Genomic DNA, 28,000 nt, shown 5'->3' on the forward strand with positions numbered 1-28,000 from the left:
GGGAGCAGCAGGTGCAGAGATGAGGCCACATGCACGGAGAGCATCCTGATGTGGGATGGAGGGCCACCTACATCGCGATGTCGTGATTGCGTCTCGGCAGCCGCAGGAGGAAGGTCTGCAGGGAGCCGCTGCGTGGGAAACCTGCCCGCTCCTTCTTGAACCTCCAGGTCTCCTCTTCCACAGAGTAGAGGAGCGTCAGCATCTTGTTGACAGTGTAGACGGTGTCTCCTCTGATGACAGCAGTGAAAAGGGCTCCTTTGCTGTTCAGGAACTGCCCGGGCAGCGCGGTCCACTGCCGTGATGTCAGGTTGAAGCAATCGATGACGCAACGCAAGAAGTCATCCGAGGGGCCATTGCGCATGATGTAGAGGTTGTCGCGGTGGGCCACCATGCAGTGCCCGTAGCTCTGGTGCCGCTTGAGCTCAGTGACGGGAAGCCACGTGTCTTGCTGGGTCTCATACTCATAGATGACAGTGGTATCCAGCGGCTTCCACAAGCAAACGAAGATCTGGCCCATGGCTTGGGCACAGGGTGCTGCCGCGCTCGGCTGTGGCAGGTCAGAGACGAATGTCCAGGTGCCGGAGGCCACGTCATACCGCTCCACGGACTTCAGCGAGATCTTCTCGTACTCCCCGCCAATAGCATAGAGGTAGCCCTCGTGGCCCACCAGCCTGACATCGTAGCGCAGCTGGTGAGGGCTGGGGAACTCGCTCCAGGTGTTGGTGTCGGCGTCGTAGCAGAAGCTGCTCTCCACCACCTGCTTGCTGGCCCCATAGACGCCACCCACGATGTAGATCTTATTATCCATGGTCGTCATGCCGGCTAGGAATGTGCTGGCACTCAGCGGAAGGCAGGAGAGCGTCCTCCATGTGTTGGTCTCCTCGTCCAGGTAGCAGATGGTCCTGGAGAGGTCCTCCAAGAACTCAAAGGTGGGTGTGTGGGCTCCTACTGCCACAAAGGTGCTGGGTAGGAGGGCTTCCACGTAGGCCAGCAGGTCAGTGGAGAGGCAGTCCAGGTACTCCTCCAGCTCAGCGTAGCTGTCCCTGATGTAGAGCGCCGCGCAGTGGAAGAGGTCCAGGAGGCCAAATATGGCGGCGGCTTGGTACAGCAGGATGCAGTTGTCGGAGTTGATGGAGTGGATCAAGTACTTGGCCAAGAGCTTCACCTGCAGGAAGGCAGCACACTCGACTGCCTGGAAGGTCTCCTCACTGCTGAGGATGGGCCTCTCACCCGCCAGCACCCGCAGCATGGCGAGGAACCCAGCCGCGCTCAGCTCCCCCAGCCCGATCTCCTCCTGCGTGCTCTCCCTCATGCCTGAGCGGAAGAGGGCACGGAAGTACTCGCTGCTCTCCACCAGCAAGGTCTTCTCCACCCAGAACGACTGCTCCTCCACCCGGATACGCACCCGCTCCGGGGGCCCTGCTGGGGAGCCTTCCTCCTCTGGGGTCATCCTCGCCCAGGGGCTCAGCGATGCTCCTCTGTGCCGTGCCCTGGCGCAGCCCCCTCCTGCCTCCTCCACGCTTCGATGCCGTTGCTGCGCTGCCCGGTGGCCGCCACGCCACTGCCTTGGAATATAAATACCTTCGGCTAAAGATAGCCGAGCTCGTGACAGGGGCCTTTCAAAGGCATCCGCCGCGCTCGGCTGCCCACGCGAAACACAGGCAGGGCTCTGGCGTCACCACCCGGCACAGGTCATGGTGGAGGTGCCTGGATCTATCACGACTCACCCCATGGAGGATGCCCAGCCACCCTAGGGGGAGACGGGTTTTGCTCTCCCTGCTCTCAGACATCCTTCTTGCCATGCCCTAAAGGGACAGTCCCCACCCCAGGAAGGGCAACACGTTTACAAGGCTGGGAAGAGCATGTTGACACTTCCCCCCCCCCCCCCCCCCCCCCCCCCCCCTTAAAAAGTGAGTTTTATGGTCACAGGGAGGTAACTGACATCAGCAAATCTCGGTGCCATCTGGTACAGCCGTGGGAAAGGGGCTTTGCTGGCCCCTGACCACAGGCAAGGAGAGATCTTTTAGGGGCTGTTCCTTTGCGACCCTCCCCAGGGAACCATCGAGCAACCCAGGCAACATCCGTCCTGCGCACAAGGAGCCATAAACCAGCCTGTCCTTCATCTGGGGATCTCGTGGTGAGGAAAGCAAAGTGCAGCGACCCCTTCTCACCAAAGAAGTCCCCTCTGGCCACAGAGCTCGCCCCACACCCTGTAACGCCTGGCTTCAGGCAGAAACGAGTCCCCTGTGACTCATGTAGAGGTTGATGGTGAAGTGTTACTTGGGGCACATCACTTGTTGGTGTGCTATTCACAGCTTTTTCTGGCAAGAAATCCCATTTTGCCTCTGCCGCAGGGATGCCAAGGAGGGCCAGCAACAGGGACTTACCCGGGGGGCTGCTCCCTGAGTCTCCCTGTTGCCACCTGCAGCTGGTGTTTAGTTTTGATGCAGAATTTCACCCGAGCAGCCCACCCTGTTGAAGCTATATTTTTTCCTCCCTCCGTAGCTTCTCATCCCAGCAGCTGGGAGTTCCCAGGGCACTGGATGACAGCAGAGCCATTGCTCCGGGATTGTGGCTCCAGTGGGTTCCCCACAAAATCCATTTAGGGGAGAAGGTGAGAGCTTTGCGCTTGTGTCACTGTATTGATCTTTACGGGTACCTCACTTAAAATACCCCATTTAGCTCCGATTGCTTTTAAGCATCCTTGACCTGTGTCCAAAGGGGGTCTGGGGGCCAGGGATCCTGTCAGAGGGGCTCTGCTTCCCACGGGGGAGTGATCCCCATCCTTCCCACCCCTGGGGCTTGCAGGGACTTACACACTCCCAGACTATTTTGGGAGGGTTTAAAAATATCCTGCCTGCATTAACGGGCAATAATCCCAATGGCGCAGCAGCCCTGCCTGGCCACGGAGCAGCCTTCACCCCCCAGCCCCGGCTATGGGCCCCCATAGAAACTCCTCAGGGCCAGCCCAGGGGCCGTATCCTGCTGTCCTGGGTGCTGAGCCCCATCCCAAATGGCTGTGATTGCTATGACAACGCTGACTTCAGCCTCCGCCACCTACTCGAGCTGGGAGCCCGCTGGGTGCCAGCTGATGGCTTGGTGCGGGCAGCGGTGAGTACTCCCCGGGCTCCCCTTTCCCCCTCGGGATTGTGCCTTTGGGGAGGAAAAAGGTTGTGGGTTTTTTTCACCCTGCAGAGCCTCTGCCAGCAGCAGAAGGTGTCTGTGCTTAAATGTGCCCGAGGGAGCCGGGCAAGCAGCGGGCAGGGTGGCTGTGCAGGCAGCATCGTTCCTGGGCACCGCTCCTGCCTGCGGGAGGTAGAATGAGTGCGGCGGCCTCAGCCAGGGCAGCAGGAGCAGGCTTTTGCTTGCTGGGGACGTGGCAAGGGGCTAGGGACACGGTGAGGTGGCCACAAAAGCGGAGGCGTGGTGGGTTTTGGGGCTGGGGGTCCGTGCCCCAAGCCCCAGGAGCTCGGGGGGCTGGCGTGGGCCGTGGCGGGGGGACCACCCTTGGGGTGGCGGGGGCAGCGTGGCCAGCCCTGCGCGGCAGCTTTCCTTACAAGGAGTTTGGCTGGGGCCCGAGCAGCCCTTGCCGCTCGCCTCCGCCTGCCTCATTCAGCGGCCGCCCCAGCAGCGCAGGGGCTGCTGCTCCCCCGGCCCCGGCCGCGGCCCCTGCGCACCCCGGCGAGCGCGGCAGCTTCTCCGTCAGCGGGTGCCAAGGTGGGAGGCTGCATTTCTCATCTCTCTGGGCTGCCAAGGGTGGGCAGGGGGCTGGGGTGCGTGTGGCGTGTGCGTGTGTGTGTCCCTGCCTTTGCTTGAGCGGGGTGCTGGCTGCCGGCGTGGGATGGTGATGCTGGCTGCCCTGGCTCCAGGACGCACATGGAGGAGAACGGATCCCCCCCCCCCCCCCAGTGGTGCTGAGTCTCCCCTTCCCCTGGGCTGGGGCAGCCCACGAGCCAGGCGGTGAGGGGCGGTGAGGAGGTCCCCATCCGGCATGGCAGTGGGTGCCCCACGTCCCCCCCGGCTCTCTCCCGCAGGTCGGAGGATGTCGTCGATGTTTGGCAAACCCCGAGCCGGTGGTGAGCGGCTGCCCCAGAGCCCCCTCGCCGAGTGTAATGTGGCCATCCTGGGGTGCCGAGGGGCTGGCAAGTCAGGTGAGACGGGTGCCCTGCCGCCACGGGGATGGCCGGGCACTGGGGGGTGCTGGGTGCCGGTGCTGGGGGGGACACCCGCCTCACCCGCTTCTTTCACCTCCTGCAGCTCTGACCGTGAAGTTTCTAACCAAGAGGTTCATAAGCGAATATGACCCGAACTTAGGTAAGTCGCTTTCTCCAAAACTGGTGTTTGCCCCCAGTTGTCCCCCACAAGCTCCCATGGAGCACCCCTGCTCCCACATTTCCCACGAATATGGCATTTAAGGGGGAAAAAAACCCAACCCAAAATTACATGAAAAACAAGGGAAGGGCTGGATTCAACCCAAACCCGCCTGTAAAAACAGAGGTGAAAACAGTGCTCTCTCTGTGGGCATGTCCCACGGGGCGGCATCGGCTCCTCACATCACCACAAAGAAACTAAAAGTTGAATTACTGGGGGTCCTTGGGCAGCATCTCATGCCTCCTACTCACTCCTGGGGGCATCAGGCAGGGGAGGGGCTGGGGCAGCGAGCGGGGGCCGCAGGGCAGGCAGCACTGGGGGCTGTGCTTTGCAGCAAGCAGTTCTGGGCATTTATTTTTTCCACTCGTTTAAGTAATTAATAACTATTTTCCTAGGCCTGACTCCAGTGTGCAGGGAAGAGCCATGAATGATTTATCAGGGACATTAGGGAGATATGGACCTTGTCCAGGAACTGACTCCAGCCTCTAATAACTCACTGACTCTTAAGAAAGAAGGATAAATCCTTTCCTCCTCAGATCTTTTTTGGGAATGTGGTTTTATCTTCCCATGTCAAAACCTTTCCGAAACGCATCTGTTAGGACCCGGGTGGGAGACGGCATCTTTCTCCCAGGGGAATGGCTCGGCGGCTCTCCCTGCCTGCCTCCTGCCAAAAGAAAGGGGTGCTGCTTTTGCCTGATTTATTGGGAAGCACCCCTGGTTCATCGCTTTATCTCGCTGGGCCGTGGCATGTAGATAAGGGCTGAGCCCTGGGCGCAGTGGCGGCCACGTCGGGCTCCTTCCCTCCCTCCTTGTCCCGCGGGAGCCCACACTTGCGGCATGCGAGGGGAAATGACTGCGCCTAGCTGGGCTTACCCAGCAGCGGCAGTGCCAGTCCCCCCAAATAGCATTGTTGGAGGAAGGAGCGAGGTGGAGGCATTGGTGGAAGATGCTCCTCACCAGGGGCTGAGATTTTTCCATGGTGTCCCAAGCAACCAGGGCTTTGCTTGGCTTTGGCGTAGGTGGGACGCCCCAGCCCTTCCTCACAACCACTCTTCTCCTTGCAGAGGACACCTACGCCTCAGAGGAGCTGGTGGACCAGCAGCCCGTGCTGCTGAAGGTGATGGACACTGCCGACCAGGTGAGGCACCGGGGCACAGCTGGTGCCAAACACCCGGTGTGACCCGGCTGGACCGCGGCTGGATCACAGCTCAGCTGCTCCTCTCGCCCCCAGGACGGCCCGGGGAACTGTGAGCGCTACCTGCGCTGGGCCAGCGCCTTCCTCGTCGTCTACAGCATCGACGATAGGAAGAGCTTTGAGGGCTGCCAGCACTACCTGGATGTCCTCGCCCTGCACGCGAGGGGCTGCCAGCGCCGCTGCCCTGTGCTCCTGTTGGGCAACAAGCTGGACATGGAGCAGTACAGGTACCAGGCGTGCGGCAAGGCTGTCTTTTCCCGGTGGGGGAGAGCTCACAGACACCTCCCCCCGCATCCCTCTAGCTGGGATGCAAAACCTAAATCTAAATTTTTTTGTGGTTATTTCTGCCCCCATTGGTATTTGCCATGTCCTCCCACATCTCCAAGGTTCCTGCTCTCCTGCCTGGGGGATGATGTGCTTATTTTGAGCCCACTGGTATTTTCAGCGGGATGTTTTTCGGCTGCGTGGTAAGGCAGCGTCACTGTCCCCGGGCAGGGCTTGAGCCTGCTCCAGCTCCTTGCTCCCCTCTGGACGTGCCCGCTCCCTGGAGCCCTTTCTCGCTCCGTCACTGCTGCCAGGACTGGATGTCCTCGGTATGTTTTTCTGGCCTTTTGTGCCACTCTGGGGCCGTGCTGAGTGTTGCTCCCACAGGTCCTTGAGTCACGTGTGTTGCTGAACCCCCCTGTGCTCCCAGCACAGAGGCTTCCCCCTCCCCACGGCCAGGACCTGCCGCCTCTTCTCCCCGCTTCCCAGTGTGCTGCCATCGCATGCAGCCCCCTGAATCCCTGGCACACGTCTCTGGCACGGAGGTTGCATGATCCCCCAGCAACCCGCATAGTCTGTTGCTCCAGGATTTTGGGAAAGGCAAAACTATTTTGGACCCACATCTTCCGCTTGTCGCAGTAGGAGGGATGAGCTGGTGCTGCCGCGGTGCTCCCTGGGAAGCAGGCATGGGATGCAGGGCCTGTTGCCCGCCGCCTGCACCCCTCGCTCCCCTTTTCGGGTGGTTGCAAGCGCCCCAAGGGATGCTGCACCCATCCCCTCCGCTCTCGCCAGGCAGGTGCCCGCAGCCGAAGGGATGTCCCTGGCAAGCAGGTTTGGGTGCCTCTTCTACGAGGTGTCGGCATGCCAGGACTTCGTAGGTGTGCAGCATGTCTTCCACGAAGCCGTGCGGGAGGTGCGGCGCCAGGCAGAGTGGAGCTTGCCTGTCCAGCCACTATTCATCACTGAGGAGCGTCCCTGTCCGTCGGTGGCCACGCCAGTGGTCCTGCCCACCCGCCACAGCCTGGCCAGCTGCACCTTCAACACTCTCTCCACCGTCAACTACAAGGAGATCCCCTCGGTGGCCCAGGCCAAGCTGGTCACTGTCAAGTCCTCACGGGCTCAGAGCAAGAGGAAAGCTCCCACGCTCACCTTGCTGAAAGGCTTCAAGATATTTTAGGACACGTCCCTGCGGGCTGTGGAGGGGGTGGTGAGAGACCCCCATCCTCTTGGTTCTGTAAGGGCTGAGACCGTCCATGACAGACTCACGGGCACTGCAGCAGCTGCTGGTGGAGAGCGGCCCCGGTCTCTGTGCCAGGGCAAAGCCTGCGGTGGCAGTTTGGCAAGCAGGCTTGGTGCCGAGAGCCTGAAATTGGCTGTGGCACCACTCTGCCTGCCCCCACCCTGGTTCTCACCCGCCCTGGCCGAGCGCTGCCGTGGTGTTTGCAGCCTGTCCTGCCACTGGCATCGGGGGCGAGCCCAGATTTCTGGGCGGATTTGGGCAGTTCCTGGAGCAGCCAGAGCTGTGGGCACCACCGGGAGGATGAGGGTTGGGTGCCTGGAGCACAGCAATGGGAGCCCAGGAAGGGGGAACTAATCAAGCACGGAGGCACCCATCTCGTTTGTCTCCCAGTTCCCCTGACTGAGCAGTGAGTGAGAGGAATTCTTATCTTTCTTTAATCTGAACAAGAAAGGTGCAGACATTGTTTCAGCCAACTAAAGGCCTCAGGTGTCCTGAAACCAATTTCCATGCATCAAAGTAAGTCGTACCAAAATAGCTGGGTTTTTAATCACCTTTTTACACTATAGCGTTCCTTTTCAAAGGCTTTGTTAGGAAGGAGGCTCCACTGACAAGGACACACTCTGAAAAGCCTTTGTTCAAAAGACTGTTGTATTTCCAAAAAGATCTTTAATTATTTCATGCCTTCTACGTGTGCCCAGGGAAGGGTGTGAAGTGAATCCCAAAGCAGGGCAGGCTCTACCTGTGCCCAAGCCAGCGCCAAGGGCTGTGTGTGTGGTTTCATTTGCTCTATCAGGTTAAATGTTCTACTTCTCCCTGGAGTTGCAGTTACTCTGCAGAGTAAAATATCCACGTGTATATTTGTACATATATATAAATATATATATATATGACCTTACTCATAGAGAGATATTCAATGTGGGATTTCGATCAACCACTTTGGAAAGTATTTTAATAAAGACAATTTCTGCAAAGAACAAAAGTGCCTCCGCTTCAGTGTGGCTGTTTTCTTGATGGGACATGAGGGCGCATTCTCTGGCTGACCGCAGCGTGAGCCTCCCACTTCCCACCTCCCACCCGGCTGGTCTCCCACCTGGTTGCGGCAGAGGCAGGTGGCATCCGAGGGAGGGAGTGAAGCTAGCACAGGAGAGAAGGCTGGAGGTAGCCAGGAGCTGTGGGTAAAGACCAGCCACCCAGGAGCTGAAACGGGGGAGGCACAGGTTTGCCTCGAGTCCAGAGCTACTCCTACTGGTGCAGCTCTGCTGCTTCCTTCTTTTTCTCTCGTTTCGCCAGGCTAAACTGTGTTTTTAAACCTCCATCACTATGAATAGAGACATCCTGATATGTTCCTTAGGGCCTAAATGGTTTGACTTCAGCTGCTGTTATATGGCATCCTCAGACCTCTCTGTGTACAGAGATGTGACGGTCCCGTCCTTCCACTGGACCATCACTTCTCCTGATCTCTGCTCCTGAGGCACTGGCTCCTGCTTTTGCGGCTCGGCGGGGCTGTATTCCTGCACAGGCATCAGGGCTTGCTTGGCCTCCAGCTCCGCCTGCTGCGCAGTTTGCACTGCTTCTCTATACATTCTCTTCCTTTTTCTGCAGGGAAGGCATGGAAAGGAAATGCAGCATGAAGCAGCAAGCCCGGCCCACCCCTGGGGGCAAGTTCCTACCCCTGGCGATGGTTACATCCACCTCCTCACACCTTGGCCCTGGGAACACGTGAGCTGCTTACGTGCAAACCCTGCCAGCTGCACTGTCGTGTAAGTGATCTGAAGCGTCTGGGTACACGCAGCTGTGGGGTTTGCCCTCGGAGAACACACAGCGCCCAACGCGAGGCTGGAACACCCAGCAAGCCATTGCTAAAATGACAGCATGGCAGAGACTGATAACCTTAGCTCTTTCTCTCATTTTAAGATGAAAGCTCTGACCCAGATGTAAGTTTTCATGCTGTAGAAAACCGCGAGTTGCTCCTCAGCCGCAGGGTTGTTGTGCAGCAGCACAGCCCAGGGGAATATCGTGGGAAGGCAAACAGGGAAAGGCTGGGGAGTTGTCCTCCAGAGCCCCTGTACTTACTGGAGAGCATCTCACACTGCACATTTAATGTCACTTCCCTCCCAACAGCCCTGTCGGGCTGGGCAGAGCTGTTGCAGATACTCTACTGGTGAGGATCCACGGCCCAGAGAAGTGGCAACACATGGGGACAGCAGGGAGTCAGGCAAGGTTTTACAACGAAGCATTGTTCAAAGGGAGTTTGTCTTTGCTCTTTTCCCCATCACTCAGGGCTTGTCCTGCTCTACATCTCAGCATGCTGCCCTGCCCTGCCAAACCCACGTCTGTCTGCTTGGGCTGGGGGTGGGGGTGGGGGTGGGGTGGGGTGTTCAGCACACCATCACGCACCAAACGACCCCCAAATTTTCCCGTCTCACCTGTTTCGCACAATGTTAATGGCCAGAAGGACAAGACCCAAAATCATGGCCACAAAGGAAAGCGCGAGGATGGAGTAATTCCACGTTGATGCTGGGGGAAAGCAAAGAGGCAGCGTTAGCATGCGCAGAGCAGTGTGACCTGCAGAACCCAGCCAGGTGTTTTCTGAGGATGCCCAAGCTCAGAGTGCTGTGGCTGGGCCACAGGATAAGGGCAGAGGCACTGGTATCCAGCTCCACACTCAGAGCAGAGCACCCATGTCACATTTTTTGGGATAACCTCAGGCGACCCTCCCTCCCTGGGCAGGCGACTTGCACAACTGCTTTCTGCTGCTCACAGCCCCCTGCCTTGGGCTCTGTATGGCTCACGCTGACGCCAGCTGCCACGCATGGCTTTTCAACCTTGCCCGAGAGCTGTGAGCGGCTGTGCCCGAGGGTGGGAACAAGGCTGAGAGCTGCAGCATCCCACCATGAGAACTGCTAGAAAGGTCCCCCTCCCCGTCTCTGCAGCCCTTCTCACTGCTGCCACACCCAGGCAGGTAGACTTTGCCTTCGAACACCAGCTGGGGTGCGCAGCACAGAGGGCAGCCGATGCTCTGTCCTTGATTTTTGTGGCTTTGAAGTTGATCATCGTGGCACTGACCTGCTCATATCAATCTTCTCCCTCCACCCTGCCAAAATCACTGGTCATCCCAGACCTTTGCTCTCTTGGCAGGCTATGCCTGGAAAGAGGCTGAATCCCTCTCTGAGAGGAGATGCTATCTCAGCAAAGCCTCGTGCCTGCCTTCACCTGTGGCCTGCTTCTTCTGGAGGCAAGACTGAGGGTTTATGTATCTGGGGTAAATCACCTCCTTGGGTAATTCCCTCCATCATGTCCATTAGGCAGGAGGGTTAACAGCCAAGGACCGCATACCTCTATTTCAACTCTCAACCCAGGAACATCAACAGGACTTACGGTCTTCTCTGCGGAAGAACCAGAGCAGCTCCTCCAGCTCTTCTTGATCTATACCCAGTGCAAGAGTCACATTCCCTGCTGTGTGGTCATACATGTGTGTGCTGGCAAGGGCTGCAAAGAAGTAGCTGTCTTGCTCTGCCTTGGCTGTGGAGGAAAAGAGCAGAAAGATCAAATGGTCACTCGCTGCAATACTTCAGGCTAGAAATGGCCTTCTCCTCGGCTCCAGGGCTGCCCAGCACATCTCTCCAAGCAGGCAGAATGCAGCCGTGAGGGCACAGCCTTATCTCATGCACTGAGAAGTGGAAAGCATTTCTGCCTCACACTGCAGATGCCGTTATGGTGGGGCACCCAGGGCTGGAAAGACCCCAGGGCACTGACTGTGCCTTTCTGCATTCCCCAGCGGTGTGTGTGCATGTACCACTGGTCCCAGGGTGCGTAGCATTTACCTGGTTTCTCCTCACACACGCTCCTGTCTGCAACATCTTGCCATTGGGCCTTAAGGCCTCTCACATTGTTGAGAGTGACTCCTTTCCTCTTTGCCACCAGGTAGCCCTGGCTGCTGCCCACAGGAGAGAGCAGCGAATTCGAGCAGTCCCAGCTCATGTAGTCTGCGCTGTCGCAGAAACTTGTCTGCACTCTGTCAGCCCCAACCACAGAGAGGCAGCTCTGCGTGCCATGATTCATCAAAGAATCGCCTTGCCAAGACCAGTCCTGGAAATCTGACTCTGGATTACAGTCCTCCAGCAATACATTCCCATTCATCGGGCTGGCTTGTAAACACAGCTTGACGTTAGCATTTTTCATCAGAAAAGCTTCAGTGCCTGCAAAGAAACGAGCATATGAGATGGTCACCCCCTAAGGATGGGACATATATGCATACCAAGTGTATAGGGCAGATGGGAATGACACTGAGTTCTGGCACTGGGAAATCAACGCAGGGCAAAAGGCATTCAAGAGGCAAACTGCCTGCAGTCCAGCTGCTCTTTGCCAGGGCTGCTGGGCTTGTAGCTTTCCCTAACCCACACCTCTCAGCAAACATGGCTCAAGCACATCCTTTTGGGTGGGTTCTGGGAAGCCCAGCTAGACCATCCTTGCAACTGGTGCTGAGCTCCGGCTGAAGCTGTATCTGTATCTGTTCCCCAGAAAAAGATGGTGAGCTCCTCTCCTAGACTTGAGCTCTGCTAGGTCCCTTGGTGGGCTGGCAGCTGTCAGCTCACAGCGCCACACAGCCTGACCCACGCTTAGCCCCTTCCTGCTGTTCACGGGAGGTGGGAGGCTGCTCTCCTGGTTTGTTCGAAGAGGCAAAGGCTCAGACCCTTTGGTGGGCCTCACTGCTGGCTTCTGCTTTCCCTCTGGGAACAGACATGCTGATGTCCTGCTCCAGCTGGATGAAACTAGACACTGTCTCCAATGTCTCTGTTTCTGGGGAACCACAGGGGAAGGTTTTGGGGCTCAGGTATTTCTAGTTTGGTTGTCTAACCTTAAAGCGTCAGCTGAAACATCCCTGTGCACAGCATTGGTGTGGAGAGGCCCAACAGACATTGATATTGGGTTTAAAAAAACCCAAATCCCCATAAGTCAGGTGTCTTCCTTGGTGTCAAAAAGATGGCAACAGTGCTGGAAGCACAGTCTTAGGGTGAAACTTTCCCCATGGTTGAGAGTGCTATATACTGAGGAAAATGGGTCCCAGGAGAGGAAGAAACCATATTCCCAAAAAGTTTAGGTCTTGAATGCATGTCTTTGCCATAATGCTATCTGTATGTGTTTTCCCTCAGCCAGTGAGGTGTTCATAAGGTCATACAACAATGATGGAAACTCTTGCACATCTAGCTCCCATGAACCTGCCTTGCAGACAATGTCTTGCTGTATCCCCTGCTGAGCCTGGTGTGGGTCAGAGCCTGTGAAGAGGCACAGACTCAGCATGTGTGACCTGCTTCACCAACACCATTATCCTCTAAGCCAAGACTCTACCTTGCAGCAGCAAAAATGAGATTATCCAGAAGAACTTCATATTTGTATGTGCAGCTGGGATGGATCACGTCTTCACCAGTATTTCTTCAGTGCACAAGTGCCTGGAAAAGAGAGATGAGAGGTAAGGGATAACCTCAAAGCATCCTTTGCTAGCACAGTGCCACTGGTTTTATCACTAGGAGCACTGAAAGTTACACGAGTTATTACTGAGAGGGACTGGAGACAGCAGGCCAGCACGTTTCTGCTCTGGTGTCTACAGCAGCTGAATGGAGGCAAAACCACAAGTGGAAGCGATGATCTTTTAAACAACTCAATTCCCTTCTCTGCTCCAGCTTTGTACTCAGAGAGGGGACCTGATGTACCGCTGCAGCTGTGGCATCTGTTTTCTTCTGTGAACATGAGTCTGAGCTGCCAGGACAGGGTGCAGACATCCTGGGAGCCACTGAGGTGACAGCAGAGTGGGTCTGGCACAGGGTCTGCTGCCTGGGGCTGGAAGCCTTGCCTAGGTGACCCCGTGCAGATGTGAGCCTAGCTGCTGCAAGCCAGCCTCTCCCCAACTAACCTTGCTGCTTCCCTCCTTGCTCCCCCACCACAGTCCTTAAGGAATACATACTCTGTGACTACCTGCTACCAATCCTTGTATGGCAGAATAAGGGTGTGGAGATGATGAAGGGCTCAGCCCAAACAGGAGGAAAAGCCAGCTTGTCGTTGAGGCAAAGGTATCTCCCACCCCTCAGGGAAGCAGAAAGCTCCTCCTTGACCTTTAGTCTCTTATTTGTCAGTGGCATCAATCTGGCTTTTATGGCTGTTTGTCCAATTCAGTTCTTCAGCCTCCTTTGGAGGGACCTGACCTAAGCAGAAGGTTCCCATCTGTCCACTGTGAGTTACTTTGAGATGGTTAGGTGGCTCTCCCCAGCCCACTGCTCTGCCTCTGCTCACCGGCCTCACCTGAATCGTCACCCACTCGCAGGTGAATGACACAACGTCTGTGTCCCTCAGACATGCTGGCCCCACAGGCCATTACTTATTATGTGAGGACTTAAGACTTTTATGACTGATACTCTCAACTTTTACCTGCCTTGGTAGCATCGCCTGACACTGTCTGAAACTGTTCGCTGGAATTCACTCACAAGCACGTTCCAACATGCCGGTTGTGTCAACAATGCTGCTGCTGACTCCTCTGGGAAGCACTTGTCCTACTGGTTATAGACCTAATGATTGCTACTATTTCCGCTTCCCCCCCCCCCCCCCCCCCTTCTCAATGTCTTCATAATTCAAAGTTCACATTTTATAGCCAACTAGGCATTCAGGCTTGCTCCCTGCTGCCAGAAAACCACTTGTTAGCAGTTCTTTGAGGATGAGACTCTCAAATACATGATCCACTTTGGCTCTGTACTTCAGAAAATATGGCTAAAGCTACTCCCTGCAGTTGGGTATGCCAATTACCTTACCGACCAGGTAACCTTTAGCTTATTCACATGGATCACTCCTCAGAAAGGAGGAAATAAAGTCTTGGTGCCGATGAAATCAAGTTATAAGTCTGCTACACCCTAATAAGAAGTGAATGTGTTAAATCTTGCTGTGCAAGGCTTCTGTCTAATCATTTGCTCAAACAGGAATATTTGACATGCATGTTGCTGATTTTCTCCTAAGGTGTTTCATAACTTGTGGGCCACCTCCTGGTGTCCACACCAAAGCTGCCATGCACAGCAGGGGTGCTAGAAAGCTGCTAGAAGTACTTCACTACTTTATAAAGCAGTGACCACCAAATCTCCCCCAGATGCGGGAAGCTGGATCTTCTCAGGTAAAATACAGTAGCAGAGTGGATATTTACCATGCATTAACAGGAAATTTAGGTAAAAGAGTTTAAGGGAAACTCCCGTTATTTTAAAGATCTTCTACATCTACATCAAACTGGTTTGGAAGTTTCATTCATCAAAGCTACAAAACAGTGTTCTTAGGCCAGTGTATCTACCCCAGTAGAGAGCCTGAGCAGGTCCAGAACACTGCCTGTACCACCAGTTTCCCCAGTAAGGAAACACTGAGTCCCACAGTTGGGCTGAACATGCTCTGGAGAGTTTGGATCTTCCAGCCTAAAAGATTTTTAAAGACATCTCCTCCAGCTTCCCCCACACAGCTGCTCTGCCCCACTGCCCACATCCCAGCATGGGTGAGCGCTGCTCCACCAAACAAGCTGAGAGAGTGTGGGTGATGTCTTCTCTGTTGCTCTCCCAGCCACACATCTCAGCAGTCACTCTGGCTGCTGTTGGATGGGGGTCAGCCCTTAGATCCAGGCCTTTGACAACTCTTAGACTTTGGTCTCCTACCCTCTGAAGACACCTAAGACCCTTCTGAGGTTGCTTCCCTGCTTGGGTACAACATGGGAAGCTCAAATGAGAGAAAGCTCATGCATTTTATGCTTGTATGGAAAGGAGGCCAGCATCTTCAAAGGAAACATTTTACCAGTGTTATTTTCATCTGAAAAAAATTTTCATTTCTTTCTTTTTGCAAATGGGATATTCATATCAAAAGCTGCACAACTTGTATGCTGCATGTACTTCAGAAACAAAGAGTCACTCACCAGTGCTGTCTCAAATCCTCCTGTTCAAAACCAGGATCTGTGATCGTTGGTGGCATCCAATGAAATCTCAAGAAAATATAGAAAAATGGCAAGTGATTGCTTTTTGCTCGACATATTGATCATGGCACTTAAATGGTAAAATCCTTCCTCACTATGGAAGCCCTTGGAGATCTGAGACCCATCACACACACAAGGCAGAGCTGAGGGATCGGTGCTCCAAGTTGGCATAACCCAGCAAGGGGCCTGTCCTGTGTGGGAGCACACACGTCCCCAGCAGCATGTGGACTCTTTCCAGCCAGGGCACAGCACGTGGTGCTGTGAAACCACCATGTGCCCTGTATGTTGGTTTTTATCAGGTCTAATACTCACAGTTGCTTACTAAGCCAGATGTTGCCCTCACTCTGCAAATGAGAAGTCTTGAGATACTGTATTGATACAAGTAAAGATGGGGAAAAAAGTTTTCTGGGAAGACCATCAAGTACAGCTTCTGTTAAAATGATAATGTCCCTCTGGACTGCCTACTCCATATTCACTACACAATACGGGACGATGCACCTACAACATCCAGTCTTTGTAAAATAGTGTCCTCTTGTCATCCAGACTCTGTCTCTGGTGGTTACCTTAACTGATTGAGTTGAAATGTGTCAGTTATTCCAAATACATTACAGAAGTGGGATGCCCAGTCTTTGAGATTGACAGAAGATACACAATGGCACACCATGAAGATACAAATGGATGGATTGGTTTATACAGGTACATTAAGGACTCAGTTCAATTGAGGAACACAAGAAAAACAATTAATATTTAAAATACTAAAGTACAAAAGCAGTCTGTACTATTTTTTAACCTTTGTAAAGTTAAAAGTTAATGAACAAATCTGAGTTGTATTAAATCTTTTCCTTTGATTGCTTTCCAGACTGTTTACATGCAGGAGTTACCCCAGCCTGCTTCTTACTTGCCATTCACTCTCTCCTTAAACAAATGACATAGCCTTCACTTAAAATTTCCCAGAATTCCAGCTTTCTAACGGAAATAAATAAATAAGCCTTTCTTTACAGATAGCTATAAATTAACCCACCAGCTAGCGCAGCAGGAATGTCCGTTAATCTCCGCTAACTCACCAGAAACATGCAGTTCCCAGCAGAGGAAGCTACATTTCTTCAAGCCCTGCTGTCTGAAGACATCTCCTCCGAGCTCTCGTCAGCCCCTTACTATGGTGACAAAGTTGCCTTTCCTCCTATTTTGGTATGCTATGAGCTGTGATTCATTCTGCTCCTGAGTCATGTGTGAATGCTAGTCCAACAGGTGAAGTTCACTCCAGCCCCTGAAAAAAACACACCTCCTTAGTGGGTCGATTACGGTATGAGGTGAATGACCTTTCTGCAAAGTATGAGCTGTAGGAACGTCCCGCTTATTTGCTCAAGCTATTGGCACAATCAGTATTAACAGAGCACACCAAACAGAATGACAGTAATAAGTTACTCTGGGATTAACATAAACGATAACGTTCACTCTGCCTGGCTCGCTCCTTGTTGCAAAAAGGAAGCATGTACTGATAAAGCAAATATTAGCCCCCCGCCTTTTTTTTTTTAATTGTTATTCTAAGGCTCTGAGAGCACCTCACAAGAGCAATTGACTTTGCAGGCAAAGCACAAAGCACTCATCAGAGATTCTGCCATCCCTTTTTTACAGGTACTGACAACAGCTGGCCAAGTGAATAGACTGCTAAGAGGCTTTGCAGTGTCACAAGACTGATGTGCTGCCTTTTTGTGCCAGCCACATTTGGAAAGAATTCCTCCTCCCTGAACTAGCTGATCCATGGATGGAGCTGCGTACTGCAAAGCAAGTGAGATACTTCTCAGTGATGGGTTTGGAGCACATAGCTAGCACTGCTTAGCTTAGACTTAATTGGAGATGAGCGCAGTAATCTTATGTTCTTTCTGTTGTTGGTGTTTTCCAGCTTGAAATAAAGCATCTTTGGCATTGAAGCCAAGGTGCTTCCAGTGCAATTGATCCTTTGAATCCCATCTCACAGCTGATTCAGAGCTTCCTCTGGCTGCCCCTGTGATATTTCACCCAGCAGACACGCACACTCGCCAAACAGAGATGTTTCACTGTTGAGCGTTAGCCTGGCAGCAAGGGGATGGGAGCTCACGCTCAGAAACACATCCTCCAGGCAACAAGAGCTCCTCTCTGCTGGGGGAGGCAGGTCAAGCCAGGACATCACACCATGCTGTAAATTGGGCTGTCTTTCCTCCTCATTTCGAGTTGGATCATTTGAAAAGTGTCATCACACTAGGGAACGCTTTTCTTCAGTGTCCTTGTGACCCTTCCATTGCCAGGGAAGGGGTTTCAGTGACAGGCCAGCAAGCAGTCTCGCAGCTTACACAACCAAATCCTCTGGCTCACTGCCTTTGAGAAAGATGCAAAGGAAATGCCTGGCTCCTGTAGTGCAGTCTCTGAGTAGAGGGAAGGACATATTAGCCATGGTTAAGAGGTGACTGTGACAGGAGGAGGGTGAGTGCAAAGCCACAGAAGGTCCTTTTTAATCCCAATTTCCTATATAGCTTGAATTACGTATCTATATTTTAATTAAGAAAATACATATAAATTTCCCCAGCTGCTGTGCAGAAGCTGGGCATAACAGCGTAACCCACAATTCCCTAAACTGAAGCCTCTGAAACCAGGTGGGGAAACCTGATCAGAGGAGACAGAGTGACTATAGCCCCTGGGACGTCACGGGAACCTCTGCAGCTCTGCAGTGCCCATCTGGCTCCTGCCCTGCCTTTGGGCTGTTTGAGGAAGAGGTGTCCAACAGCTCCTCCTGTATGGGAGACCCCCAAACCCCTCATGCAGCCCTTGCAAGTCCAGTGTCCCACAGCCAGTGGTGCAGTGATGGGCTACTTCCACTTGCCTCCCTGGGGTGGAGCAGTGTGAGTCAGGGACAAGCCTTAGGGCACCAGCACAGTGGCTCCTATTTCACCCCCAATAACCCCCCAAAAATAGTGTCCAGATGCAGGTAGGTGGCTCAGATGCCTTCAGGACTTAGCATGATGTACATGGAAATAAAACCAGTTTCCTGCTGGTTACAGTTGGCCCTTCTGCCCAGTAATCCTCTCCTTCTCTAGAGGGCTGCGAACACATTCAGGAGCTGTCTCTCCAGCAATTGCTGTGTTTTAGTTCACATTTCCCTTGACGACACTGGCAGCCTTTAATGGGAGATATCTTTTTACTTCTTGGAGACACTTTCAGTGTCTTTGGCTAGGAAGCAAAGTGGAGATATGACATTGATTTGTGTTCTGCTTCCTCCTCAGATTTGTCCTCACTACTCTTAAGAAGAACTTGTCCGACCTTGGTGTTTTAATTGTGCTTATCTTTTTTGATCCCTTCTGTGTCTTTGACCTGAAATGCCTGGTTACAGAATAACTAAACATTCAGGGTTGTTGGTTTTTTTCCCCCCACGTACAAAAGCAGAGTTCAAATGCAGCAGGAAAGCAAGATTTGTGAGCTTCTTTTTGCTTTTTTTTGTTCTGAAACAATCATTGTTGATTTCATTCTGCTGGAAAAATTTATATTGTAATAAATCTTCAGTTAAAATTAATGTACACTGTGTCCAAGACATGATACTAAATAATAGCTGTAATCTGTTTGAACTGCACAGTTGTATCAGAGCCGAGGATTAATTACTTGTGAGCAAGTATACTGGAGTGAATTTAAGTCCACTTCATAAACTCACTGCAAATGAAGCATTAATTACTTCATGAGTAAGGATGGCAAAAACTCAGTATGGACTTCCAGTATTTCCAGGAGCCTTAATGACTGCCAGAACTAAGAATCCGTTTCCAGGGTTTAAGTCCCCTGATGAGCAGCAGGTGAAGCTCCGCACGCAGTGCCGATATGATATACCACTGACACGTTCAGTGCCTCCCGTGCTGGGATCTGATACCTGGAAATTAACACCGAGCAGCAGCTGGATGCAGACTTCAAATTCCCAGCTTTCAGGCAGCATTTGGGCTATCCAGACACGCATAGTATGTCCCTGGCCTTTCTGAATTGCTGGTGATAAATCCAGGGTTTCACCCAAGACCTCAGAGAGCTGGTATTTGCCAGCACAACACAGGACATCTCCTTCCAGCCTGCCTTCCATCAATTGCGTTGTCTGCTTCTGGAAAACATGACTATTTTTCAGCATCTGAGATAAGTGGTTACATGCTGCGTGGAATACTGCTTCCTCTTTTGGGGGGCCTAATACCCATAAGTGCCTGTAATTTCTTAGTTATTGTACAACAACTAATTGTTCCCTGTTTACCAGCTCCATACTATTTATAATAAGAGAGACTGCTCGCCTCCTCTTTTCCCCGTGTCCACTTTCCAAGACAAACTACACTGGTTCCTTTAATCTCTTCTCAAACAGAAGTTTTTCCATCATCCTTGTTACTCTCTTTATCTTTTTGTATGTTTACCGTATCCTTTCATCTATGCGCCCTGAAATGAAGCAGCTGGAATTGAAGTATTCTGCATGCGACTAAATTGAGGATTTTCATGAGGATCCCTGAGTAACAGAGAACCAAGTTTTCTGGAGCAATTGATTTTTATGTACTGATTCTCAGCTAGGAAATTACCTCAGTATTTGGTAGGGTATCCTCCTCTTTCCAGGATGCAGGAATATAAGCACCTCAGTTAGGATGGCCTTACTCATTTTTATTTAACCTGTAACAGCACTTTCTCATTAGTTTTTCTTTGTTTCTACCACTAGAGGTGGAGGCATCTTCCATACCTGAGAGAAGAAAGCCTTATGGTCAATACAGAAGTGAAAAAGGGAATGAACATGCAGTGCCGCTTAGCGCAGCACAAATTTTCACTTTCCTTAGCGATCCTTTCCTCGTGTGGCTGTCTGGCATAAATTCTATCATCCAAGTAATTTACATATTTTCACTGGCATCTATGAAATGTTTCCAGATCCTCACATTCCATGTTTTTGAAATTCCTAGTGCCAAAGACTGCAGGATATACTGTGATTTAGATGTATAGGGAATTTGTGTATGCAATTTACATTAAATGAAACACTACACAACTAAACCACGGGGGAAGAGAATGTTTGTAGGACAGTGATAAAGTATTTTCATTCTTACGTTATGCGAGACGACTGGTTTTTAAGTGGTTATTCTGACCCCATAGTTTACAAGAAAACATTCTTTATATTATAATCACTGTTAGAACAAAGCTGTCCACAGAGGCAGCCACAGAAATTAGCTTTTCAAGCGCTGCACTGGAGCCAGCAGAACATCAGAGGCTGCGGTGTCAACACCCCTTTCTGACCCTGACGTTTTTCCGCGTTATCTTTGCGCAAAGCAGCCAGTTTACGGTCATGAGGGCCAGGGTTATGGGTCCCCCGCCACAGGAGACGCTCGCTCGGGCAGCACCGACGTTGCGGAGAGCCAGAAGCCACAGGCCGGAGGCCGCGCTCGGGGCGTGCAGCCCAGCCCGGGCCTGAGGCAGAGGCAGAGGCCTGGCTCGGCTCCGCTCCCCTTTCCCCGGGCGCGGTGCCACCGCCTCGGCCCCGGGAAGCACAACTCGCGGCCCCTGAGGCCCCCGCCGCTCCCCGCCTGCGCGGGGCTCCGCGCCGCCCCGCCCCAAGATGGCGGCGCCGCCTCAGCCCCAGAGGCCGCCCCGCCCGGCTCGCAGCGGGCTCCGCGCGCCCGGGTGCGTCATCGCCCGGCGCCGGAAGTGCCGCTATGCGGGGCCGGCTGCTGCGCGCCTGGCGTCAGGGGCTGAAGGCGGTGCGCGGGGCGGCGGGGCAGGCGGCCGCACCGCCATGGCGGGTGCTCTTCTTCGGTACCGACCGCTTCGCCGTCACCACCCTGCGAGCCCTGGAGGCGGCCAGGTACCGCCTGCTGGCGGGGCGACGGGCCGAGCGGGTCGTGGCCTGCGGGGAGGAGGCCGTGGCTGTGGTTGAGGGGCGGGGGGTTGGAGACTGAGGGGGGGCGGCAGGGGCTGTCCTGTGGAGGGAGGGGCGGGGGACGGTGAGGGAGGGCTGGGCATCGGGGGGTGGGAGAGGTGGTGGGGTTCAGGGGCCGCTGGGGGATGAGCTGGGGTTGGAGGGGCAGGGACTGTAGGTTGGGCAGAGGTTGGTAGGGGAGAGGGGGTGGAAGGGACCTTAGGGTGGGTCAGGGACCGTGGCGTCGTGAGTGGGTCAATGGAGAGGTATCACAGGGGGTCAGGCCTTGGAGGAGGGGCAGGGACCATGGGGGTTCGTAAGGGGGCTTGGATTGAAAGGAGGAAGCCTTTGGTGGTGAGGGGGCTGGGGCTGGCAGGGTTGGGAGGCTAGGGTCAGTGCGGGGAGACTGGGGACCACGTAGGGGATAGCCGTTGGAGGGGCAGGTGCTGTGGAAGGGCACAGCAAGATGTGGAGGTGACCCAGTCTTTGTCTCTCTCTTGGTCTGCCTGTGTGAGGCCTTCAATGCCTTGTCCACCCTAGGGAGCCCAGCAAGGACTCACTCGTCTCCAGGCTGGAGGTGGTGACCCTACCCTCCCACTTGCCTGGGGACCTGCCTGTGAGGAACTGTGCCCGGGAGCTCCAGCTGCCTGTTCATGAATGGCCACACACAGGACCTGTGGGGCAGTTTGATGTAGGTGTGGTAGCATCATTTGGACGTCTCCTAAGTGAGGACCTTATTCTGCAGTTCCCGTAGTAAGTGAGTTGACCGAATGTCTGTTGCTGCTTTGTAAGCAAAGCTAGACTATGGTTTTGAGTCGGCACCTATGACTTGTAGCAGGCGAGATCAGCTTCTTCTTGGGTTCATCTGCTTAGCCTGAGCCTGCTTCTTTTGTGTGGTTCACTGTTGTTCTTTAACACGCTGATGTAGATCTGTGCAAATGTTCAGCACAATATGTATACCTTTATTCCCCTCATCTCCCTTTCTGTGTTTACTGAGAAACTGAAGGTTATATAATGTGAATTTTCCTTTAAATGTATATTTAAACCAGTAATACTTCAGAAGATCTGAGAATTTAATTCTTAAAGTAGTTTCAGTGTAATAAATGTTGCACACCTGTTTACATATGGGTTCCTCTTCAGGTACTGTTCCTATTCTAACTTTAAAATATTCAATTCAGTGGCGTGCTGAATGTCCATCCCAGCTGTCTGCCACGATGGCGTGGTCCTGCACCAATAGTCCACACAGTGCTTCATGGTGATAAAGTGGCTGGGGTGACAATTATGGAAATAAGACCAAAGAGGTAGGTTAGATGTGCTTCCCAAAACAATATACTGCTTCTCTTGCCTCTCAGGACTTAAAATCATCACCGCTTAAATCATGTAAATCATTCTATGTAATAACTTTTTTTTTTTAAAATGTGTGTTTAATATTAAAATTTGAAACATCTTAGAAACTTTCATCTGACCGTATGAGACTCGCCACAAATACAGTATTTTAGGGAGTGCATAATTTGTACTCTAGACTCTAGGCTTGTTCTCTAATTCTTAGTATTATCACAGGGGGCAGACAGAGAACAAACAGTCACACAGCTGGATGTATAGGCTTGGTATGATGTCACAGAAAAGATCTGGTTTTCAGACTTCAGAGTCACCTGTAACCTCCTGTAAGTGAAGCAGAGGACAAGCAGTTGCCTATCTAGAGATGGGAGAGATATTAAATGTTTTGGTTTCAGCATAAACTCTGGCTTAAAAGGCTTGGGAAAACACATATAGTTATCTTTTCTTAGATGCTTGTCTGATAATAGATCTCAGGAAAGTGCAAAACAAGTTCCTTCTGAATTCTTTAGGTTGTTTCTACTGAGGTCTTATGCTTCTGAAATGTAAATTCTGCTTTCTAATCAGTCTCAGCTTGCTGAGGTAAATCTTGCTTACCAGGATATATCTGATACTCTTTTCTCTGTATTGTCTTGTGAACCAAACGTTATTTTGATAATGTGTGAAAAATAAAGTTTTAGAGGAGGAAAGGGTAAATAGTAACTGAATTGACTTATTGAATGTAGATGTTTGAACTGCTGGTTGTTATAGCTTCCCTAGTAAGCTTGTATGTTTTCTGCCTGATAGGTTTGATATAGGTCCAATTATTAAGCAAGAAGAGTTTGCGGTTCCTCCCCGCTGTACTGCAAAGGAGCTAGAAGTGATGTTATCAAAGATGGGTGCAAATATGGTAAAGTCATGCAAGCTAGTGTCACTTCTGATTAGTACCTTTTAACATATGTGAACAGAATTCTTTTTTATCTTGTTTTGAGTTGACTGCAACTGTTCAGAAGGTAGTGATCTGAAACTTAATGTTTGTGAGCACTTTGCCTTCTTGAGAGGAAAACTGTGTGGTGTGTGATAAGCTGTCAGTGTTGGTCCTGTGTGTTGCCGTTCAGTTTCTATTCAGTGAAGAACTCAAGTGCTTTGTATGGAAACAGTGCGTGTTTCTTCTTTCATTAAAGGGAATAATATCAGAGGGGAGATCATCCATAAAAAAAACAGTTGGCTTTTTTAATTGTGATTCAGCAGGTAGGATGCCTTTAGTGTGTTTGTGTGTATGATGCAAGTCGTCTTAATATACTGACCGAGTTTTCTAAAAACTCACAAGAAAGTTTCACTGATGAAGAATTAAGTACTGTATTTGTATGTCTTATATTTACTGTTAATAAAAATATTCTACTTAGCTTTGCTAATATTCTGTACAAAATTTAATTTTGCAGCTGTTAGCAGTTTTGAAAAACTTGCCTGAAAGTTTAAAAAATAAAAAAGAGCAACCGAAAGAAGGAGTAACATTTGGTAGGTACACATCATACTTAATGCAACTTTTAAATTTTTTTTTATTATAGCAGCTGGAAAAGTAAGTTTCTTCCTACTGTGTTGGGTTATATATTCTTTAGATACCTTCCTCAGTATGGTCTCTTCACTGCCTTCTCTGGCTTAAAAAACTCGTACAGAGGGGAAAAATGTTTCAGAAATCTTCAGGCTTACTACATTAATGAGTTTTCTCCCAGTTGCCTGTACAATATCAAAATCACTAGTGATACTGCAAAATCTGAATGAGTTATTCTTCATGGTTGTAATGCAGACAAAAGTGTTACAGCTGTGCTTGTAAATATGTGTTATCAGTTCATAGTGCAGTGGGTAAATAAGAGGACAACTGAGAATAAGGTATAAGTAATTGAGTTTTTTTGCAAAATCTTCTCCAGTTTAAGGTACGTATGGTTAGACAGTAATCCTGCCATTGGTCAGAATAAACCAGTTTAAAATAGTATAAAATAGTACAGCTATTTGTTTACAAAAAGGTGCAAAACAAAATACAAAGTTTTTTAATTTCTTCTTTTCCCCTCCTAGCTCCTAAAATATCTATAGCTAAGAGTTGTATAAATTGGGAAGAGCAAACAGCTGCACAGATAATTCAGCTGCATCGTGCAATAGGAAGTATGGTAAGACAGTGGATTTTTTTTAAACCCTTTTCTGTCCTCTGGCATGTCTGGGTTTGGTGGGTTTTAACTAGTAACTAAAACTAATTATTTCAGCTTCTGAAACCTAGCATGTGTTTTAAAATCCCAGCACAGTTCAGCATTAGAGGCAGAATTAGTGTGGAGGAGAATTTTCATGAACTTGATCCCAAGTGTGAAATCTGCTCAATAGTTTTGTATTGTTTCCTCAGAACACTATAATGACATCTTTGCATGACAGTAAACAGTGTGAACGGCGACAGTAAACAGCTATTGTAGGTAGTCACTTTGTGTATGCTAGTGGTTTGCTTGTCAGTGAGATGAGGATAACAAGGAAAAGTAGATAAAATAAAGTCTCTTATCTGGACATTGACCTAAATTTTCCCCCTAATGTTATTATGACAGATATCTTGTATAAAAAGCCCCACAGCCTAGGCAGTTTTGTGGAAATTGTGATAATTCTTAATGTGTCATCTGCTTCTGTTTCCAGTTTCCTTTGCAGACACTCTGGAAGGGTACTACTGTTAAACTTCTGGATTTTGAGGAAGTGGATAATATTCCTGGGTTTTCTGGTATTTTAATTTAATCTGTTAAGTTTTCCTGTCTTTTCAAACATTGACTTGGAGATTGTACCATATTGTACTAAAAAATAGCTTTAAGTACTGCTTTCTGAAGTCAGTCAGCCTTGTATGTGCTCAGAGTGCAGCAAGTTTCTGTGCCCAAAGATGAGCATAAAATGGGTTTTAAGAACATTCTTGCTTTGTGATGATGTTGAGCAAGCAGCAGGTATTGTGTTGTGAATCCTGAGACTGGAGGATTTTAATCCTCTAATTAGTTAGGAGATCCTCTTCTAATGCCATTGTCTGGGGATCTCTCATGAGGGAAGCTGTCCCTGTGTACTGTGGCTTAAACCGTTTTGTATAGTAGTCTGTGAGTCTGAGAGCCTTGTGGGCTGAGTGGTTTGCTAGAGCCCAATCAAGCTTAATGACTGTTTATGGATCAGATAGGGAGCAGTGCCAGAGAGTGACTGTTCTCCTTCTCCCCTGCTCATTTGGGTACAATAAACCACAGAATACAATAAAATAGTGTTGAGCAAAATAGTGACTCAAGATGATTATCATGTTCAGAGAGACCTAAGTGTTTCAAACTTTTTTGTACTTGTTGGCATAAAAATGCAGGACAATCTTGCTTTGCTTTTAGATCAAATGTTAAATGATCACGGAGCTGTTGTTCCTGGTTCATTACTATACCATAAAGAGTCCCAAACGCTGATAGCTCGTTGCAAGGTAGGTTTTTTCCACTTCTTTTATATTCAGTACCCTAAAGATGAGGTTTTTAGTATTTGCGTGTTACATAACTTTTGTCTTAGTTGTCCATTTTTATTCACTGAACTAGTTTAGATTAGAATCAGCTTTCTCATTTGATACTTGAAGAACTCTGCTTCCACTAACAGGCTTGCAAGAGAGAATTTGACTTGTAAACATAATGACATTAAATAAAATGTGTTCTTTAAGCCAAACTGAGAGCTAAAGATAATTTTAAAACATGGAAGAAGCTTACTGCCATTTTCTTGGTTTTATTTTTAGGAAGGCTGGGTTGGATTCAAAAGAGTCATATTAAGGAAGCAGCTTACAGCACTTGACTTCTACAATGGATATTTGCACTCGTGGTTCCAGCGGCAGTCAAGAACAATTCATCAGGAATGCAGATTTCAAACACTCAAACTTAGCACAGCAAAAAAGACTCTGAAAAAAAGGAAAATATTTGCACAGGATATAAAACAATAGTTGTATTATAAAATGTGGAAGATGTCTGTAAGTTAATAGTAATATAAAATATTTCAGTGCCCACCTGAATGTTACAGTGTTACAACATTCAACTGAGTTAAGGGGTTTCCTCCCAAAGTGTTTGATGTTACTGTCATCTGCGTGTTTTCATCATGGGTTCCTGATGATACTCATTTCTTTTTCCCCATCAAGGAAGAGAATCTCTGAACACTGAAGACGGTTAATAAATCCTTGTTTCTACTGTTGAGTATATAAAAATATAAATGTTTTTTATACAATGCTTTCAATTTCTTTTTGAGGACTTCTGGTATAATTTTCTTCAAGCATAAGTTGTACACGGTTACTTTAATCTGGAAATATTAAAATCCTATGCTTCTCCGTAATTCAGAGTTTAGTGTTCACTGAGACTCTTAGATTGTCTAGTTTGATTTTCTTGTGGACCCTTCAACTAGCTTTGTATCCCCATGTTGAGATGAGTAACTTAAGCCTTTGCTGGGAACATCTAGAGTATCTTTTCCTGTCCATGATAGTTTTCTTAGTCAACTACATTTAACACAGGACATCCCTTATTTCTCACTGGAATTTGATGCCACATCTTTCTATAATACATATGTGGAGCTGTGTGCAGCTGGTATATGCCTTTGTCGGGTTGTTTGCTAGGTGGGTTTTTCTGAGCAGGTTGATTTCCCATCTGATTGACTTGTGCAGTCATTGCCAACTGCTTAATTACCTGTCTTCCAGCTTACTCCCTTTGTGTAGTCTCAGTCTGCAGGTGTATACTTCCAGTGTGCTGAAATTCGGTTTCAATAAATTTTCAATTTAGAAATGGAACAGACAGAATATTTATAATCTGTTCTAATCTGAGTTCTCATCCAGTTGTTTTAGGACCATCATGGTATTTGTTTGGGCCTGTTGACTCTGAAAATACTCTATGCAGTAAGCACTGTTTAATGTCATCCATGAATGGTAGCTGATGGTTTTTAGGTACCTGTGTGTGATGTGAGCACATGATTTTGTTTCCTGTAGAGGAGTGAAGGCAGTGGGTTCATTAGCATTGATAACATGCAGCTGTGGCCTTGCCTCGAAGGCAGTGGGTTGATTGCCATGGACGATGTGCAGCTGTAGCCCATTCCTGCTAAGTAGTTAAATAGCCCTGAGGAGTGTGGGAGAGGTGGTTGGGTGGAGGAGGGGTGGTGTGGTCTGACCTCTGGAGGAAGGAGAAACAGCACAGCATGGACAGTAGAACCTGACCGAATAAAAACTTTGTTGCAGCCTACTAGTTTGTTTGTGCTGCAACATTTGGTGCCCCGTGTGAGGCTGACTGAGTTGGACTCCCAACTACAATTGGTGTCCAACGTAGCTGAGACAAGCGGGAGAACCTTTGACCCATAACACACCATGAGGGGTGAGCCATGGACAACTAATCGATATGGGTGCATTGCAATATTTTTTGTCCATCTTAACTCAAATTGTAACTGTTTCCTTTTAAATTCAGAAAAGAAAAATTTGCTGTGTACGTTTGCTTTTCAATGCAAGTGACTTGTTTTAGTCTTACTGTTTCTAATCTACGAACTTGTCATTCACCTTGTTCAGTAGATATTTTTCTTTGATAGCTTTAGCTTTTCTGATCAGTGTCTTACCTTTTCTGTTTAATCATGTCAATTGCCATCTCTTCCTTCTCCTTTTTTGTTTTCGTATCCTAGAGTATATTCCACTTAATATTTGTATGCCATTCTATGTTCTGCTGTTGTACTTTCTGTCTGATGAGAGAGATTTTTGCC

General features: G+C 50.1%; 4 protein-coding genes across 6 annotated transcripts; 2 read left to right on the forward strand and 2 right to left on the reverse strand.

The window, feature by feature from the left end:
- Nucleotides 1–67: 67 nt before the first annotated feature.
- KBTBD13 (kelch repeat and BTB domain containing 13) lies at nt 68–1,780 on the reverse strand. Its single transcript, XM_056345270.1, has one exon. The coding sequence runs from the start codon at nt 1,448–1,450 to the stop codon at nt 68–70; it is 1,383 nt and encodes a 460-aa protein (XP_056201245.1). The 5' UTR covers nt 1,451–1,780.
- A 1,057-nt stretch (nt 1,781–2,837) lies between these two features.
- Nucleotides 2,838–8,203, forward strand: RASL12 (RAS like family 12). 3 transcript variants are annotated; one of them, XM_056347141.1, is made up of 6 exons: nt 2,838–3,111; nt 4,035–4,151; nt 4,258–4,314; nt 5,436–5,509; nt 5,603–5,793; nt 6,623–8,203. In XM_056347141.1, the coding sequence occupies exons 2-6, from the start codon at nt 4,043–4,045 to the stop codon at nt 7,005–7,007; spliced, it is 816 nt and encodes a 271-aa protein (XP_056203116.1). In that variant the 5' UTR covers nt 2,838–3,111; nt 4,035–4,042; the 3' UTR covers nt 7,008–8,203. The 3 variants fall into 3 exon arrangements, with proteins under 3 accessions (XP_056203116.1, XP_056203114.1, XP_056203113.1); XM_056347139.1 differs by lacking the exon at nt 2,838–3,111 and adding an exon at nt 3,500–3,717; XM_056347138.1 differs by lacking the exon at nt 2,838–3,111 and having other exon boundaries at nt 3,724–4,151.
- On the reverse strand, nt 7,992–16,322 carry SLC51B (solute carrier family 51 subunit beta). Its single transcript, XM_056347137.1, has 7 exons — nt 16,122–16,322; nt 15,001–15,066; nt 12,420–12,520; nt 10,895–11,269; nt 10,449–10,592; nt 9,497–9,587; nt 7,992–8,666 (listed from the first exon to the last, which is right to left on the reverse strand). The coding sequence occupies exons 3-7, from the start codon at nt 12,457–12,459 to the stop codon at nt 8,450–8,452; spliced, it is 867 nt and encodes a 288-aa protein (XP_056203112.1). The 5' UTR covers nt 12,460–12,520; nt 15,001–15,066; nt 16,122–16,322; the 3' UTR covers nt 7,992–8,449.
- Nucleotides 16,323–20,709: 4,387 nt separating this feature from the next.
- MTFMT (mitochondrial methionyl-tRNA formyltransferase) lies at nt 20,710–26,602 on the forward strand. Its single transcript, XM_056346761.1, has 9 exons — nt 20,710–20,884; nt 21,479–21,691; nt 22,117–22,239; nt 23,060–23,162; nt 23,695–23,770; nt 24,326–24,417; nt 24,923–25,004; nt 25,633–25,718; nt 26,019–26,602. Exons 1-9 carry the CDS (start codon nt 20,736–20,738, stop codon nt 26,217–26,219), a joined length of 1,125 nt encoding a protein of 374 aa, XP_056202736.1. The 5' UTR covers nt 20,710–20,735; the 3' UTR covers nt 26,220–26,602.
- Nucleotides 26,603–28,000: the final 1,398 nt, after the last annotated feature.

Source organism: Falco biarmicus, chromosome 7, assembly GCF_023638135.1.
Source record: "Falco biarmicus isolate bFalBia1 chromosome 7, bFalBia1.pri, whole genome shotgun sequence".
Lineage (NCBI taxonomy): Eukaryota > Metazoa > Chordata > Aves > Falconiformes > Falconidae > Falco > Falco biarmicus.